The sequence below is a fragment of the Mytilus californianus genome, unplaced genomic scaffold, assembly GCF_021869535.1.
Source record: "Mytilus californianus isolate M0D057914Y unplaced genomic scaffold, xbMytCali1.0.p SCAF_10, whole genome shotgun sequence".
Lineage (NCBI taxonomy): Eukaryota > Metazoa > Mollusca > Bivalvia > Mytilida > Mytilidae > Mytilus > Mytilus californianus.
The window spans coordinates 69746081-69765995 of NW_026262582.1; the positions used below are offsets into that span (position 1 = coordinate 69746081).

The 19915-nt window shown below is 33.2% G+C and overlaps 1 protein-coding gene across 2 annotated transcripts; it reads right to left on the minus strand.

Moving 5' to 3' along the window:
• Positions 1–1744: 1744 nt before the first annotated feature.
• LOC127718435 (uncharacterized) lies at positions 1745–13424 on the minus strand. 2 transcript variants are annotated; one of them, XR_007989828.1, is made up of 2 exons: positions 13304–13424; positions 1745–2406 (listed from the first exon to the last, which is right to left on the minus strand). XR_007989828.1 is itself a non-coding variant. In XM_052224446.1 (2 exons), exon 2 carries the CDS (start codon positions 11036–11038, stop codon positions 9389–9391), a length of 1650 nt encoding a protein of 549 aa, XP_052080406.1. In that variant the 5' UTR covers positions 11039–11047; positions 13304–13424; the 3' UTR covers positions 8930–9388. The 2 variants fall into 2 exon arrangements, 1 of the variants encoding a protein (XP_052080406.1); XM_052224446.1 differs by lacking the exon at positions 1745–2406 and adding an exon at positions 8930–11047.
• Between the last annotated feature and the right edge of the window lie 6491 nt (positions 13425–19915).

Genomic DNA, 19915 nt, shown 5'->3' on the forward strand with positions numbered 1-19915 from the left:
CCTTGTATTTATATTAAATTTACGTAATTTGTAGTTTTATCGGGAAAGTGTATACTAGTACGACATTTTGTTTCTATTCACTGAATGTGCTATCAACTACAAAAACATTTTTGTTGGCGTCTTTGTCAGATTAACTATCAATTGCAATAACCTTTTTGTTGGCGTCTTTGTCATATTTATTTGTATGTTTGTTAGAATGTTTTAGTCAGTTGTGTTGTATGTCTGTGATGTATGAGTACACAGTTTTGGCTGCTGGATCCCAATTATTGTCACATTAACCAATTATCTCTGTTTGGGTTGCTCACCAAATTTTGTCACTATAACGGAACTATAAACAACTGTCATACAAGTGGGAGGTTTAGCAAGTTATAAACCATGTCTGGGCGTATGACATTTACGCCGATTTTATAAATTTTCAATCTTTCATTTGCGCCGATTTGGTTGTTTCATTTGCGCCGATTCAATAATTTCAAGTTCCATTTGCTCCTTTTTGTATTTTAGTGCTGTGCTTTTTTCATGGCGTAAAGAGGTTTTATTGTCCTTTGATATTTTAAAGGCTGTAAATAGATTTTTATATCATTTGATATTTTATTGCTATACTCAGTTATTTTAGTGGATGTAAACAGAGTGCTTTTAACCTTAAAATTGACTTGTTTTGCTCGAAATCCTACTTCCACCTCCCAATTGTGGGCAGGGGCAACAGATATATACATGTTTTAATTGATAATTCATAACATATGTATAACTGGCTAGCGGAAGAGGTTTATAATGATAAATAGAAATAGTTTACCCCTGTAAAACAATCGGCGCAGATGAAAGAAATAATCAGCGCAAATGAAATGCAGATCGGCGCAAATGCAAAATGCCGACCAGGTTTTACCCCTCATTTTCTCCAGAAAATGCCAGTACGAAGTCAGGAAGATGTTTTCCATACAGTTGCTTGAAAATTTCTAAAACGTTCGATTTTGTCGGGTTTTATGGACTTTCCCCTTTTTAAATTTTCTTTAAAAAACCATGAAAAAATAACAAGGATTTTATAAGATTTTGAAAAAAAAATAGCTTTTTAAACTATAGATATTAAAATTATGAAAAGAAAAGTAAGGGTTAGCGGGCAAAATATTTAATGGCACAACATGGATAAAACCAGAGGATTCCAAATATCTGACAAAAATTCTGAAACATAAACAGCTAACATCCTTAATGAATGGATGGTTTCATAATGGCCCTGTTATGTGTCCAAAGTCTGTAAAAATGGTCTGGGGATGCCTGTAACGCCGAGGAACATATTAGCATCCGAGGCCATTACTACTGATCGAGGACATATAATAGCCTAGGGCAATATTGTGAAAACACCAATTACTTAAAACAAATATTAACCACATAAACAGAGGAAATATTTGTTTAACCAACTTACGTAAATTATTGTTACAATGCAAAGTTTGAATTAAAATCGGTACCATTATGGATAAAACCGGTCATAATGATTTCTTTTATACTTTTTATACCAATATAGAACTAGTATTCAGACAATATTAACAGGAAAGATATTTGCGATGTAATTTTCTGTGATCAATGATTATTTATTTGAGTAGAATGATCCATGTAAACGGTTAGCCACTTTAAATTTTGTTTCGAAATAAACGTTGACCTATTTAGATTCTTTCTAGTAGCTTTAATGACTGTCATATCGACAGGCTCTAATTTAGGATACAAAAAGTACTTCTAGTGGCACATATGTCATGCATGTTTAGTACAACAATGAATAAAGCAATTATGATCTTCTTCAACTATTCAGTAAACACAATATTGTGAACTCTTTAGGTCAATGCAAAAATTGTGAAAGACAAAAACAGGTCATCCCTTTTTGAAATACACTCCGGCGTTTTTTTTATTTGATTAAAAAGTAAACATGACTAAATAGATCATTAGTTCTCAAATCAACAAAACTCGATAGAGCATTTCGTTAGGTATTAAATTCAAAATAGTATTTGTATATATACGCAGTGTAAAAACAAATCAAATATAAAACTGTTCTCAATAACTAAGAGGACTAATACCACATTTCTGTTACATAATGTACATAATACCGGAAGTTCGTGTCTATCCCGGAAATTGGTTTTATACATGTTCATAATTTTATAAGATTTGTGTGTTGGCTATAATGGAGGGTCTGGATAGGGATCCTGCAGTTCTATATTCTTTAATTTTTCAGACCACTTTCTCTATTCTTTGTTTCCCCCTTTATCCTCTATTCTTTATATTCCAACATCCTGTTATTCTCTATTCTTTTTTTGTTCGTTATTCTGCTCGTTTTGTCCATTATTCTCTATTCTGTAAACCCCATCCGTATCCTCATTAAGAAGTACAATAAAGGTCCTTAGTGCCATTTTATGTTTTAACGACTTCCTACAGAAGATATTTATTAATATAAGCATATTACATCATACGTTATTTAAGTCTCTGTAGTATTTCCTGCATTTAAAAATCAATTACTTACCATCATTACAGTAACAATATTTCTCAATAAACTTAGAAACTTCCGGTAAGTGTTCTGACGGTAAACAAAAAAAGGAGGAGATAACAATGGGGCAATCCAAAATTTTAAACCTCATAAAACCAGGAAACGTCATGACAATCACCCCCCCCCCCCCCCAAAAAAAAAAAATAAGAAGCAAAAACAAAACCCAACAGACCAAAAATCACTACAAAGAAAACTAAAGACTGAGTAACAGGTAACCGACCGAGGATGAACTGTCTGTAAGAAGATACATGTACCAAGTGGAAAATAAAAAAAAACAAAACAAAACAAAGAAAGCCAGACAACAAAAACTACTAAAAGGACAAACAGATGAACAGAGAACAGTACAAAGAAAACTACAACAGCATTTTGCTGACAGTTGATAGACTGAAAGATGACTTTGAGATGAAGAACAGCAATACTGGCGCTGTTCCTTTGCTTTTATGTGTTCTTTGCTGTGCATGAACTGATTTTGTGTCATTGATGGATACCCCATGCATATCCATTCTTTTCTATTAAACAAACTCATCATAGATACCAGGATTAAAATTTCATACGCCAGAGGCGTGTTTCGTCTACACAATACTCATCATTGACGCGCTAATAAAAAAAGTTAAATAGACTAAATAAAGTACGAATTTAAAGAGCATTGAGGACAAAAAATATAATTCACACACTAAAATTTGGACACACTAAGAATCATTCATGTCAAGTTTGGTTTAAATTGGCCCATGAGTTTCAGATGTACAGTTGTTTGAAATAAAAATGCAAAAAATGGATAAAAACATAATAGTTATCAGTCAAAGGAAATAACTCTTAAAAAAACACTCAACTGACAGTTTCATTTGACATTGAGCTTTTTATCGCTAAGGGATCTTAAATTTGACAGTTTATTAGAGATATGTTCACGGACTTTTTGTCTTGCAACATAATACAATGAACAAGCGAACTGAAAATCATGTGTTTCATCTTCAACCAAGCCCAGTGTGCAAAATTGACAGACACGCTCACATCGAGGCAATATCTCTGGTTTTCCTAACATGTTAATTTTACTCTTCAATTCGAAGACGATGATTGCTCAACATAAATCTGGCAAGCATATGACGTTTTTACAAGTTTCTTATGTTTAGGTAATTTTTATATTCAAAACATGTTACCATGCTCTTCCTCTAGATTTTTATTAATTTTCGTAGGTAACTTTAGAATCTATTTTCAGAAAGCACAATTGTTTCATGAAAGAGACACGTAGAATTGATCATATTAGCACTCTAAAATCAATAACAAAACTAAGAAAAAGTGTAAGGTGTCAACATACGTAATTTATAACGCTTTATATAGAAGGAATATAATTCCATAAATCAAGTATTTTTGTTTGACAGGTTAATAAATGTAGGTATGAGCTCGAAGTTGATGTACTCGTTCAAAGTTATATATAAATAACTGTCATATTCTAGACTTGGTACATGCATTTCCTTATGTAGTAAAAGGTTGGATTAAACCTGGTTAAATATGTAGAATGTAGTGTATGATAAATGGTAATATGACTGAGTGGTTTAATATAGATTCTGGGTTAAGACAACGTTATTTATTATCATCTATAATGTTAAATATACACACATAATTTGATTGATAAATTTAATCTATATAAATGTTTTTAAAATTGGCTATTTGTATTGACAAACAAAAAATAGCAACAATATTGTGTTTCAAGAATGCTGATTTTGTTATTTAATGGCATAGAAAAAAGAACATTTTTATCGAGTTAAACCATTTCAATTGATATTTTATATTGTGTCTTTTTATGTTGTAATGTTACACTACTGTCTCAGGTTAGGGTGAAGGTTTCAAAGTACGGTCTTCAACAAGCTCCGGAGCCTTGGCTCACACCGAACAGCAAGCTATAAAAGGCTCCAAAAAATTACTAGTGTAAAACCAATCAAACGGGAAAACCAACGGTCTAATCTATATAAAAAACGAGAAACGAGAAACACTTATGAACCACATCAACAAACGACAACTACTGAACATCAGATTCCAATTTCATCTTTTAATCATTGGTGGTAACCATTGTAATGTTACATAGCATGTGTCAACATATAAATATTTGGTTTACTGTTGACTGAATGCTTAGATTATCACTAAGTCTTACTGTTCTATTTATGTCTTTTTTGGTCATAAAGCACTTCAATTGTTTCGGTTCTTATACATACTTGAGGGTATGGATGGGGTTAACAGAATAGAGAATTATGGACAAAAAGTGCAGAAAAAAGGCCAACAAATATAAAGAAGAGAGAAAAATAGAACAAAATAATGAAGAATAGAGAATAATGGGGTACTAAGATATAAAGAATAGAGAATAATGGGTAAAAACATAAAGAATAGAAAAAAATTACTCAAAAAATTAAAGAATACATAATGCATGACCCTCCATCCAGACCCTCTAACCCGAACAATCCAGTCGTTATATTCCGACTCATTATCGATCGCTACATTAACCTCGAGAGGACACTTACCGATAGAGGGCGCTGAATCATTCGACCCTCATACTTGGCTTTCAAATATTCGTTTTTGAGAGTTCCTGTTGAAGGTAAATCCAGAAAAAGCGTGTTGGAAGCATGCAATTATAAAGTGTTAACTTTTTCCTTTTTTCAATTGGCTTTAGCAGTAACCAATTCAGAAAGTATGGCATTACCATCTATTAGTTAATTGTGAAGAGTAAAACTCACGGTTTCCAGCACAATCTACAATGAAATGGTAAAAAAAAAAAGAAAAGAGAAAAATAAACAAAAAATAAAGAATAGAGAATAATAGGTCAAGCTTATAAAGAATAGGGAGAAATTATAGAACCTCTTTATTCTTTGACTTTTAATACCATTTTTGAGGGGCCTGATGGGGGGGGGGGTCTCATCACCATTCACGAGTCGATTTTTTTATAAATCACGATTCACAGAAGAACGAAAATAACCCATCAGGCCCCTCATTTTTCTCTATTCTTTGTTTATTTGAACATTATTCTCTACTGTTTATTTATGTTGACTATTATTCTCTAGTCTTTATTCTTTTTTTACCATTTTACTCTATCATTTTTTTTGCCTATTTTTCTTAATTCTATATATTTTTGTCCTTTAGTCTGCACTTCTTGTCCATGTTTCTCTATTCTCTAAACCCAATGCAGACCCTCACATATGGGATATAATTTCTGGATATGTTTTGTAATAAACAACTTCATTTTAAAGACAGATATCCTGGAACTATCGCCTTTACCGATACACCGGTTTCAATATATGGTACCACAACCAGCAATATCCGGTGTACGGGGATACACGATGCTAATGGTATGATCAGTTATTAATTATGGCACAATTATTGGGTCTTGTGTCATTTAATTTTCATCTTTGAACTTGTTTTCTGCCTAGACTCACAAGACTTGCTTGACAATATGTAAAAAAAAATTATGACCAATTTTAAATTAACTTGAGTTAAATGGTAAATCCATTTTACATGATCACGATTTTTTTTAATTTCAATTTCTAGAAGTTGATTAAGATAAATTGGGTTGAGTAAAAGAAATATGATATTTTTACTAAATTAGGAATGAAACATGAAGTGCCAAATCTCATTATTGAAGTTATTAGAATAACAACACCGAGCTATTTTAATACAAAAAATAACACTTACTCTTCATTTTCAAAACTGTACGATATGATCAATTTTTAAGATGTCATTATCTGAGGGTCTGGGTGGGGTTTACAGAAAAATTAATAATCAACCAAAACTACAGAAAAATAGTCCAAAAAATAAAGAATAGAGAAAAAAAGGCCAAAAACAAAGAATAGAGAAAAATAGGCCAGCAATAAAGAATAGAGAGTAATAGGTCAAACTTATAAAGAATAGGGAGAATGGTTTAAAAAATTAAAGAATACATAATTTTAGGACCCCCATCCAGACCCTCATAATTTCTTCTTGCCAATATATACGTACGATTATCAATACATATTCATACCGATATTAGTTACACAAGTGTTACGTCCTTTCTTTCTTTATTCTTCAACTATAATATAATTTTTCCATTCTTTGTTTATTTTGACCATAATTCATTATTCTCTGTTCTTTTTTTTGGAACCATTTTTCTCTGCTTTTTATTTTTTTGTCTATTTTTCTTAATCTTATATATTTTCCCTTTTAGTCGGCACATTTTGCCCATTCTTCGCTATTCTGCAACACCTAACAGACCCTCACATATGGGATATAATTTCTGGATAAAGTTTGCAATATTCAACTGCATTATGAAGATAGATAATCTGGTACTAGCGCCTTTACCGATACACCGGTTTCAATCTACGGTACCACAACCAGTAATATCCGCTGTACGGGGGTACCCAATGATTGTGGTAAATTCAGTTATTAGTTATGGCAAAATTATCGGGTCTTGTGTCATTTTAGTTCTGTCTTTGAACATGTTTTCTGCCTAGACTCACATGACTTGCTTGGCAAAATGTAAAATTAAGACCAATTTAAAATTAACTTTTAAAATTAGTAAAATGGTAAATCCATTTTCCATGTTCATGATTTTTTTAATTTCTAGAAGTTGATTAAGATAAATTGTACTGAGTAAAAGAATTATGATATTTGTACTAAATTAGCAATGAAACATGAAGTGCCAAAACTCGTTGTTGAAGTTATTAAAATAACAACACCGATCTATTTTGATACAAAAACTAACACTTACTCTCCTATTTTCATTTACACTTTAATTCCAGAAGTAGTTTATTAATTTATTTTTATAAACAACAAACCTTTTGGATGACAGCATTACATAATGACAAAAAGGAGTATGCAACAGCTGATATTTGATAGTTGTATAAAAAAGTTTTGTTATTCTATTAACTTTTTTTTTATTTTACCAAATGATATTAAATTTCTGAATGACTGAATGAGTATCGCAATAATAAGAACTCGCATTCTTATATCTGATATATATAAATGTATGCAGATTTTCTTGAAATTGGAATACTTAATCTCGCATTTTAGTCCATTCTACGAAATTCGCAATGATAAATGCACGCAATAGTTTCTGAATAGTAAGTACGACATAATACTGTTTGAATCTCAAAGTACACATGTAAGAAAGAAAGAAAAAAAAAATGAAAACAACACTTTATAAATTTCATGCTTCCGAATCGTTTTTTTTTTCATTTTCTTCATCAGGAACGCATAAAGCCGAATATTTGAAAGTCAAGGACGTATAAGAACGGAAATAGCTAAAATGTTGTATGACCAAACAAAGGGCATACAAATAATAGTCAATTTCATGTAAGGTCAACTTTGCCTGAGGGAGTTGAAACCTTAGTTTCGTAATAATTTATTAATCTATAAACGTACAATTCAAGAGATGTCATGCAGAGTGAATTCGAGTAAATATTTGAAGACTTTTGTTTTGCTCCGAGTGTTCAGGAGAAATTTGCCCTATCTCTTTGTCAGCTCAAAGTAGAACAAACAAGAATGTGTCCATAGTACACGGCTCCCTCACTCGCACTATCATTTTCTATGTGGCAGTGGACCGTGAAATTGGGGTCAAAACTCTAATTCGGCATTAAAATTAGAAATATCATATCATAGGGAACATGTGTACTAAGTTTCAAGTTGATTGGACTTCAACTTCATCAAAAACTACCTTGACAAAAAACTTAAACCTGAAGCGGGACAGACGGACGGACGGACGGACGGACGGACGAACTGACGCACAGACCGAAAAACATAATGCCCCTAGGTGGGGCATAAAAAGAAGTTGGTTTATTGAGACCCCAATTTGACTCCTATTTTTATCTAGAATTTCTAATTATTATATTATCACTATTACACGAAAGTATCATAGTTATAACAATGACTAGATAGAAAGATGAATTTCTATTTTTGAACATGTACTTATGTTACTGGTACTAAGTGCACGTGGTACATTTATTGATCAGTATTATTTATATGGCGTAACAATTGGTGTCAATTTCATTCTCCATCAGTTTAAATAAAAATAGGACAATTTAAATTGGTTTTAAGGACTGGAAATATAGAGAGCATGCATCCACCAAAATGAAATACCACTTTCATATAGTCGAAAATATGACTGCAGCTAACACATAAAACATCTTCAAAGGAATAGTATATGAAATAATAAGATGTGATATAATTGCCAATGAGACAATCTCCACTAGACACCAAATGACGTAGAAGTTAACAACTATAGGTCATCGCACGGCCTTTAATAACGAGAAACACCCATACCGCATAGCAAGCTATAAAAGGTCCCGAACTTACAAATGTAAAACTATTCAAATGAGAAAAATAACGGCCTGATCTATGTACAGAACAATAAAAGAAAAATAAAATATGATACACAGCAAAAGAGTGGCGAAAGATTTGATTTTTGATTTTTGGTGTTTTAACGCCACTTTTAAGCACTGCTTTTGGGCTATTTCGTGGCGGCCAGTTTTTATTGGTGGAGGAAGCCGGATTGACCGGAGAAAACCACCGACCTTCGATAGGAAAACTGACAATCCTAGTCAATTAAGATTGGAGTCGAGTGCACCTGCACGAGCGGGGTTCGAACTCACAACCTCAGTGTTGACTGGCTGTGATTACATTAGTAACTACTTAGACCACTCGGCCACCGAGGTCCCTAAAGAGAGGCGAAAGATACCAAAGAGAATTTAAACTCATAAGTCGAAAATAAACCGACAACGCCATGACCAAAAATGAAAACAAGACCAAATGATTCAAACGACAACCACTGAATTACAGGCTCCTGACTTGGGACAGGCATATAAAGAATTTTGACGGGGTTATACAAGTTTGCTGGTTTGTTTATATAGGTTATTATTGATCGCAGATTATATCATAAAGATGGGCATCCCCTGATAAAGAATTACAGACAAGAAGTATATCCTTCTGTATATGTAACGCAGATGGCTTGTTTATACCATCATCACTGTCCAATAGAATCTTACTGCTTTGACCATCTGAACATATGGCCATAACCTTGTCCGATCCGTGACATGTAACATATAAAAATCGATTGTTGTCAATAGCAATTTGGTGAGGTTCCGATAACAGTTCATGTTGGAATGCCCAAGATAATTTTCCGAACTCTGTGCAGCATATCACTTTATTTTCGTTCCGATTTGAACAAAGCATCATGTTTTCATGCTGTACAACATATGAAAAGTTTGGAGACGGAATTTGTATTTTCCGGGAAATATTTCCAAAAATGTCCATAATTTGAACAATCTTCGAATTTTCAAAAGACACTAATATTTTTTCGTTACAGAAATCGATACTGTAACAGTTTTCCTTCATTTGAACTTTTCTTATCTCTTTATCTTCACGCAGGTCAAGGACAACAAATACATTTAACGACCACAAAGTAACCACTATCGTATAATCTGCAACAACGGCCATATCTGATGGTCGTCCGCATAATTTGATGTTTCTGTTATGTGTCCCATCAATGTTATGTATCACAAGTAGACTGTTCTGAAAATCCGCAAAAACGGTTTGCAATCCTGGCAAAATAGCACACCCCGTTATCACCATATTGTGTTCACTTTTTATTTTTATATACTTACGTCTTTTAAGCTTCAAATGAGTTATAGTTCTTGATTTCTTTTCTGTTGGTATTATTGAGATGTTTGGCGTTGATTGAATAGAAATCGTACCTAATGATTTTATCTCTTTTAGGATAGATAGAAACTTAGGTTCCATCGTCAATTCCAAGTCTACTTTACATAATTTGTTATCTTTTTGTAAAGTCTGAAGATCCATTTGGTCATCTTCTACTTGCTTCGACAATATTCTTACTCCTAAAAAGGCTTGTAGATCTGTAGCATATTGGTTCACGAAAGTCAGATCCATATCAATCCGCTTCAAATCGGTGTTTTTGTCATCTAATAAGGATAGTTGTTCATTCGTGTTTCGTCTGGCTTCATTGTACTTGTAGTCCAAGTCTTCAACGATATCTTTTTCCAAGTTATCAAAGTGTTCGTTTAAAGACCGGCGAACATTTGCAATTTCCAGCAATATGGATGATTTTTTACTGTATAGGCTTTCACGGTTTTCATTTGTATTTTTAATTAAATTTTCAAGTATGTGGGACAATGCCTGTACTTTATGCATTAAATCTGTAAATAGAGTAGTTTGTTTAAATTCCTTTACGAATGTGTGGAGAAAACTGATTCCTTTGCAAAGTTCATGGCCATTTCTATAACATTTCATACAACATGCCATATTATGATCTTGACAATACATTTCTAATTGCTGGCCATGAATTTCACACAAGTTATTCATCGATAAAGCAAATTTGGGAAATTGAACATATTCAGATAGTCCCATTGACGGGTGCTCTGTCATTGTTTTGTCATGTCTTTGTCGACATTTCGTGCATAAAATCTTTTCGCATTCCATGCACCATATAATACCTAATCTATGTTCGTGCGAAGAACAAAATATTTTTGACATGTCTTTTTCCATGGCATCAAGCTGCAATATATAAAACTGCATTAATATATTTCTGTATTTTTTTTTTTGCATTTTACACGTAATATATAGGTGGATCTGGATGGGAAAGTCTTCCTTTTTATATTCTTAAATGTTTCAGGCCATTTTTTCTTTGCTCTATTTTTTATACGACCGCAAATAAATTTTGCGGTCGTATATTGGTATGACGTTGGCGTCGTCGTCGTCGTCGTCATCGTCGTCCGAAGACACATTGGTTTTCGTACAATAACTTTAGTTTCAGTGAATGAATCTCTATGAAATTTTACCATAAGGTTCAATACCACAAAAGGAAGGTTGGGATTGATTTTTGGGGTAATTGCCCAAAACGTTTAGGAATAAGGGGCCAAAAAGGGGCCAAAAATAAGCAATTTTCTAGTTTCCAGACAATAACTTGTGGAACAGTGTCTGGATCTCTCTGAAATTATACCACAAGTTTCCATACCACAAAGGGGTGGTTAGAATTTGCTTTGGGCGGTTATAGCTCAAACCGTTTAGGAATTAGGGGCAAAAAAGTGGGAAAAACAAGGGTGTCCTGGTTAATGGACAAATCCTTTAGTACAAAACACAATTTAAAGCAGTGTAAACTGGGGGGGGGGGGGGGGGGGGGAATGGGGGGTCAAAAGAAATTGTAGGGGGTCAATTTTTTCTCATTTCAGATTTCAGAAATTAAAAAGAAAAATTCTTCAAATATCATGTTTTTGCATAAAAAAGGTGTGTGTGTGGGGGGGGGGGGGGGAGGTGTTAATACGCAACAGCATAGTGTATTGCACAAAAGCAAAGAAAAGGGGGATCAAATTTTTTATTTTTTTTTGTGGGGGGAAAGGGGGGGGGGGTGTCAAGTCGAAACAGCAAAGTGTATTGCACAAAAGCAAAACATTGAATATAAATTCAAATCATATAACCAAATCTAAGTTCTTTGACTTCAGTTATTCTGTGTCAAAAACCTTTTATGTGTTAAATATTTAATTACAATCCAAATTCAGACCTGTATCAAGCGCGAAAATTGCGTCTATTCCACGATAAACAAATATGATAGACAGCAACAAACACCAACCACTGAATGTTCCTTTGGTATCTTTCGTCTTTCTATTACCTGCAATGAGCAACGCGATTGGTGCCCCAAGCGGGACAGAAATTGCTTACACATCCGCGGTACCCGCCTTTATCTGGAGTATTATCGAAGTTTGTGCTTCACAATCTATTGTTTACTGTGTTGTATTTTGTGATTTGTTGCTCTTCCTTTTTTTTAAATAGTGTTGTCTGTCATTTTTGACTAATGGTCGAGGGTTCGTATTCTTTTGATTTTCAGGGCATTTTGTCTTTATCTTTAAAAATAATGCTTATTCTGTAAAATGTTCATGCAAATGCTTGCACTATTCATTTTTTCTGCAATTAGATGATTTTTTTATTCTGTACATCGTTCATTTCTCAAATCAGTATTTTATTACTTAGTCCTTTTATTTTTCAATGGTATTCTTTTTACTGTGCACCCCTTTATTCTCTATTTTTTTGATATTTTTTGCTACTTTTTCTCAAATCATTATTTATTTTGGCCATTATTCTCTATTCTGTAAACTCCATCCAGACCCTCAGTACGTTTTTCCTTTAGCTCATCGCACCGGTCAATCTCCGGCGCAGAGTTATATATCCGTTACTTATATACTCCGCAATACCACTTAAGATGTCATATTAAGTGTAGTGTTACGTAGTATTGAACGGAACGGATACGAGCTCTGCGCCGGAGATTGCGCACCGGTGTGAGCCAGAAGTTCTGTTCCCAGTATAAAATTTACTGTCTTCACCGAGTAACCAAACTTTAGCTATTATACAAATTCCCCATTGATAAAACTAAGAAGTTATAAAGAAACTAAAGTTCTTACTCCCTAATGCAAAGTTTAGTTAAGTTTAATCCCATGGTAGCGTGTTTGCCTCGAGGTCGTGGGTTTGAACCACGGCTGGGTAAAACAAAAGACTTTAAAATTGATATTTACTGCTTTTCTGGTAATCTCGCGGCATTAAGGAGTAAGAGCAAAGACTCTGAGTCAGAAGAATATACGTATTCGGGTAGGGTGACAAATCATCCTGCCGACTGTTACTTTGTGAACTAGCATGCACGTTAAAAATTCCGGCTCAGCGTTTAGGTCAAAATAGAGTAAATAATTACATGTATTTAATTTGCCACTGGATGTTCAACAGTCATCCGTCATCATCTAAACTCAAATGATGAATAACACTTACCTCTTTCAACTCTTTGTACTTATATTATACCCAGGTTGTGTGATATTCTACAGTTCAATATTCTTCATTGTTATTCTTTTAATTCCTTTAAGAACTCATGATGTCGCATAGCTGATCCGATTATAATAATACGCCTTTTAATAGATATTACACATATATATATATTTGTCGGAGATTTGATCCGATTGCATTATATTAACAAGTCATTTAAAAAAGAACAATACATATTAATTTGCATTTTAAAAGTTCTATGGTCGATATTCAATTATATTACATATTCCATCAAACCTCGTTTAAATTTACCTTTGAAAGTCAGATCATCATTATATCATTTTGTACTCTGTTCGGAAGTACTGAAATTGTTTGTTAATATTTTTTTCTTAAATTACAGATGTCTTATTAGAATTGTGTAATAATACATTTGCTGTTTGCATGCTATGAAATTCTATTGATTACTATTGTATCTTAGGAGAAGACGGTATAAGTTAGACTAACTTGTGTGACACTCATCCTTTTTGTGATATTTTGCAAATAAAATGTGTTTAGACTATAAAACTACTCAAATTCTTTCTATCCGTCATAATTTGTTGACAGACGTTCTTCTTTGTCATGTGAAATCGAGGGTAATCAACATATTTCGATCGATTGCACATTATGTGATATGAACTACACCTGCATTATATGATAAATAAATTTCGATCGTATAATTAAACGCAGTGTAATAAAAACATACATGTCCGTCTATGTTGTTTTTCCTGCTGTGTGATTTTTGTCGGATGATACTTTAACAATTGAATAAAAATTTGCAGTTTCAGAATACGCGCATTTATGGTAATATTTTCAAAAGCTTGTGATTGGCTGACAACGTCCTAAACAATGGAATTTCAACCAATGACGTGACGTTATTTACATTTTTGTGTACGAAAATGAAATTACCCATCATCCTTTAGATTATGAAGCGGCGAAGTATTTATTAGTACATGTTGGTCTGGCGTATTTAGTACTTATCGGCAGATATGCTTCAACTAGGCGTTACAACATTTTAATTTAAACGTTTCCATTTGTTGCATTCAAAGCGCTTTTCTAGATCTACCCTCAGCAGGAAAGCTCACACCCAAAAAATTAAAGCCAATGATGCATAACTACCTAAACACGGGAACAAAGATGCAACTTAAATTAGAAGAGAGTAAAAGCAGCAATATTGTATACTTGTTTGAAAATCAATAAAATGATTGCGTTAATTCTTTGCAGAAGATGCAAAGTACCTGTCAAGGTAAATATGTATATGAATGTTAAGCTACATAATTTAGCTATTTTACGGTACTATTTTGTGTCTAGGCACACGTAAAAACTGAAAGTTGGAATAGATATTCCATAAGAATGTTTAGAAAAATCCTTTTTTTTTCGTGTAATAAAAGTTGATGTTCAGAGATATTGTTATTGTTGTGTTATTAAAATAATAAATTCCCAGATATTAATGTCCTTTCAAAAGGCAACATCTACAGGTGATACACATATTAGATTAAAAAACCCAGTATTTTATGACAAGATTTTTTATTTAGATATTGTTTTTAATTCTGATTATTGAAATTATTAAAATTATCTGCGATGAGTGAAATCTGAGCAGGCTTGGTTTATAGTTGACTTCATAATGACAATATAAAATCTGGTATATTAAGTAGTGTTTCACAACATAATATGATGCAAACTTTCCTGTTTTGATCTTCGCTTTTAATTTCCTCTTCTCTTTAATGTTTCACAAAGATTGTTTTGTCGTCCTAGGCATAGGTGTAAATGAATATAACACGGGGTATAAGCACCGTAATGTTGATTCCGGACGTTGCTAAGTATCGAAGCGAAGTTGATGAATATGTAGGACTCGGAGGTGCGATTTGGACCCTGAAGTGCGATGGTCACGCTGAAGTGCGATGGTCACGCTGAAGTGCAATGGTCCTTTCGCTGATGTGCGATCGTCTATAAGATACATGATGGTTAGTTAAAAATCTACAGGTGTCAAATTATTATGTGAAAATTTGAATTTTTCTATTAGTAAGTATATAAATACCAAACATTCAATATTTTATCCAGTTTCTGTAAAAACCATCTACGGTGCTCTATCTTGTTTCTTGTTCTCATTCACTGCAGCCGTATTCATTTTTCGCGTAATTTGTTTCGTTTTGACTAATCAAGTAGTATTTGTATTTCAAACAACTTCCACATTTTTCAGTCATTGCAATTAGTACTGGTTTTAAAGGAAAATAACATACGTATGTAGCTTCTATATGATAGTGGTCAATATCTGAACGATTGTATGAACTATTGCTTTTTTGTCTTAAGCTTTTTCAAAGTACACTACATAGTTACAGTTAGTACTGGAAATTCAATGATTAGTTATCATGACTGTTAACGGGTTATAACACTCTCGATGTTTTACTTTTAAAATCTGAAAAGCTACTTCTAACAAACAAATTGACTTCTGCATCGACATGTGAGCATGAATAAAACATTGAAAACTACAGCGTTAGCACAATCACAGTTCGGCTTAGCTATCAACAAGATAACGTCACAATGCCACCATCGCACTTTAGCGTGATCAAAAACGAACTTCAGCGTCAAACCATCGCATTTCAGCGTGACCATCGCGGTTCAGAGTACCATCGCGGTTCAGAGTCCTACACATATTTAGTCAGAACAATTTTCTTCAAAGACAAATTGCCGCAATAGTAAATAAATATTGTTTATACAATTTTTGGTAAATATTTACATGCTTCAAATTACATAAGCACGGCCTATTATCGAATTCACTTGTAAAAATAGTGTTAGGCAATGTATGACAAATATATGTTGAAAAACCTCGTCCGTAATTATAAATTATGTAATTCATTGACCGCTCCCGACATGTGTAACTTCATAGCATATTTTAGCGGCGATTGATGTCTTTCAAAATTACTGCACTTTTCTTGTATCCCTGGTGCTTTCGACTGGAGAACCGTCGTACACAAGCATTGCACAAGTTGGCACTACGAGACGGGTGGGGAGCAAGAAGGTGAACTGTGGTTTATTTTTATCAATAGTACCGCTTAAGTCGACGCTAGGGGCCGTCTTGACCTTGTTGTAGGGTTTGAATGATTCGTTCATTGTTGAAGACCCTAAATCAACTGTCAAGATGAAGAACAGGAATAAAAGTCCTGTTCATTGATAATTTTTTATGTTTTCTATGTATTGTGTGCGATTTTGTCCCATGTACATTTACTCCATATTCTTTTATTTATCATCTTCTCTGTATTATTTCCCTTTCTTTTCGATTTATGGATTGATTGTTAATGTTTTAATGCTACTTCTAGCCCTTTTGGCTGTATCATGGCGTCCATTTACTATTGGTGAAGGAAGCAGGAGTGCCGGGTAAGAACCACCGACCTTCGGCAGGAAAATGACAATCCTAGTCAATTAAGATTTGAATCGAACGCACCTGCCACGTGTGGGCATCGAATTTACAACCTCAGTGATAACAGGCTACCTACGGTTGTTGCCCTGCGTAGAACACTCGGTCACCGAGACCTCCAAATCAACAAAGAAGTTGAAAAGCCTTAAAAAAAATAAATAAAAAAATATAAAAAACAAAAAACAAAAACAACGTTGTTCTAACTTTTGCTGAAGCTATCTATGACTGACGTATGGAAAAACACCTTAATATTTTGCATGTTTTAACTTTTTAGTAAATAAATAGAAATGTACAATAGATCAAAGGTGACAGACTAAAGTGACGTCATTGTTCAAAAAGAATTTTAATAAGAATGAAGTAAACACACAAACACACTATCAACTTTATTTTCAGCTCCACTCACATAAGTCACGCGAAACTGAATAATTGAAATAACATGCGCCTTTTATGTTAATTGTAAATAAACTCATCATAGATACCAGGATTGAAATTTGGTATTTACGGCAGACGCGCGTTTCGTCTACAAAAGACTCATCAGTGACGCTCGAATAAATAAAAGTTAAAAAGGCAAATACATTACGAAGTTGAAGAGCATTGATGACCAACAATTCCTAAAAGTTTTGTCAAATACAGCTCATGTAATCTATTCCTGAGGTAGAACAGCCTTAGTATTTCAAAAATTCAAAGTTTTGTAAACAGTTAATCGATAATTATGACCACATCAATGATAATTCATGTCAACACAGAAGTGCTGAAAACTGGGTAACTGATTACAAATTTCACAAATTTAAGATTCGATATGTTTATGTTTGTTTTCTATTGTTTGTATGGAATATTCCTGGACGTGTCACACGTTCTATTTATAATAGTTTTGAGTCTTTAATAGAAACTTGTTCATTTGTTAACGTGTTAAGTGTTTGGTGACAAACCTTCACACTTTGTTTTACAACATTAATCAATACTGGATGCAGAGTTTAGCATCTTAAAACAATAACATGGATTTTGCAAAAAATATGTAAATCTGTAACTTAAATTTTGTCTAAGATCACTATCAATTCAATCTATCAACAGCTACCAAACGAGAGGATTTCAAACTTAAAAGGTAGGCTATTTGTCATTTTTAAAGTATACAAAAGACTAAGGTAATACCATATTTATCAACTGTTTTTCAAACTGTCAACCGATAAGATATTTTAACACTGTTCACACTCAGTGACAATGGGAATAAATCATTTACTCAAAATCAATTCATATGAGAAGATCGTAGATACATTTTCAATCATGAAGACGACCTTGAAGTTAACAAATGTATAAATCCTTTATTAGATAATAAATTTTGGGAATAATTTTCTTCTTTGTTTTGTTTTAAAATCTAACCGGCCATACAGATTGGTACAGTCCTAACCTGCACAACAGGTTTACTTGATAACCAGTCATTTTGTATAACAAATATATATTTACCAACACTGTCTATAATTCTCCTTAATGATGCATAGTATACGCCAGTATCATAAACCAGTAAATTTGGTCACTCTGAATGGCTTTTATTATATAAATGACAGCAGTAGCGGTAGAGACAAGGAATATTCAAATGTGTCGCCTTTAATTAACAGAGCCAACATTTCTACTTTTTGTTCAAAATACTAAACCGATTGTTTGTATAGTAAAAAATTCATCAATTAACACTGACCATATTCATGATATTTGAACTTTATAATAAAAATAATATGCCGGTATCATAAATCAGTATATTTGGTAACTAAGGATGACGTGCTTAATATAAAGGAAGCAATGATATTGATACACTATGCATACCAAATTTTGTCCGCATAAGTTTAGAGTGCCAACTTTTCTCTTATCATTCAAAATACCGAACCGCCACTTAAAATCAAAAGTTTTGAGATCTCAGAATGGTTTGTATAACAAAATGTTTGACCGCATCAATCAAAAACTGACCAATTTGTACATTATAATGGAAACTATATTGTGGTATGATAAATCAGTTAATTTGGTGATTAATGATATATTGTACATAAATAATTATAAATGAAAGCAATATTTATATACATACTTACTATTTTGGTTTACGTTTTAAAAAGTTTGTCAACATTTCTTCTTTTATTCCAAATACTGAACGGGTCATTAGTCTTATTATATCAGGAAATATAGTATTACCAATTTCGTTTAAAATTTTTCCCTAATGCAAAAGAGAGAGTCGAAAGATACCAAAGGGGCATTCAAACTCATAAGCCGAAAATAAACTGACAACAACAAAGACTGAGCAACACGAACCCCATCAAAAACTGGGGTGATCTCACGTGCTTCGGAAGGGTAATCAGATCCTGCTCCACATGTGACACCCGTCGTGTTGCAAATATTGAAGAACTAATATAATCGAAATCAGACACATATAATACATTTGTGTCTGCCAAAATTCACAAGAAGGCTCTAAAGTGCTTCAGAAATTTATGCAATGCCGTATATATCTGGGCAGTAACTATCGTTTGGACATTTTGTCGAAAATATAATTATAAATCCAGAGGCAAACAAAGTGAATTATGATAAAAAATCCAAGCATTGCATAGAATATATTTACGAGAAGAGTGTTAAAAGTGGGAAACGAAACAATTTAAACAATATTATTACTATCCCATCGTATACATTGATTTTTCCAATTGGATAACTTTTCTATCCGTCAACATATGCGAAATTTTATGACCATTATTTTATTTATACAGTAATGAATGAAAAAAAAGTAATTTTAATGTGTATCTATCTATAGAGTCACAGTGTAAAGAGTATAGACGTAGTATGTTGCTGTACTGAAAAAATAGAACAATACGAACATCGTTTGTATAATCAAAAGCTAGGTCTGATATGAAAAGTGTTAACACGACAATCTATTAAAAGCAGACTTGTCGTTAGGTCTGGTCAAGAGCTGACCCAGTCTATAGCTAAGGACCGGTCTAAAGCAGACCTGTCCACTGGTCTGGTCTGGTATTAAGCAGATCTATCCTCAGGACTGGTTTAAACCAAACCTGTTCAAGGTCTTGTCTGGGGCAGATTGGTCAATAGGTCTTCACCAGTCCGAAAAAACAGACCTAGCTCTGATATACCTCCGATGTTTTAACTTTGTTGTCTGCTTAAAATTTCTTAAGGATGTACTTACT

Excerpts from the sequence above, each read along its gene's own strand:
- LOC127718435 (XM_052224446.1), bottom strand. The coding sequence starts at position 11,038 with ATGGAAAAAGACATGTCAAAAATATTTTGTTCTTCGCACGAACATAGA.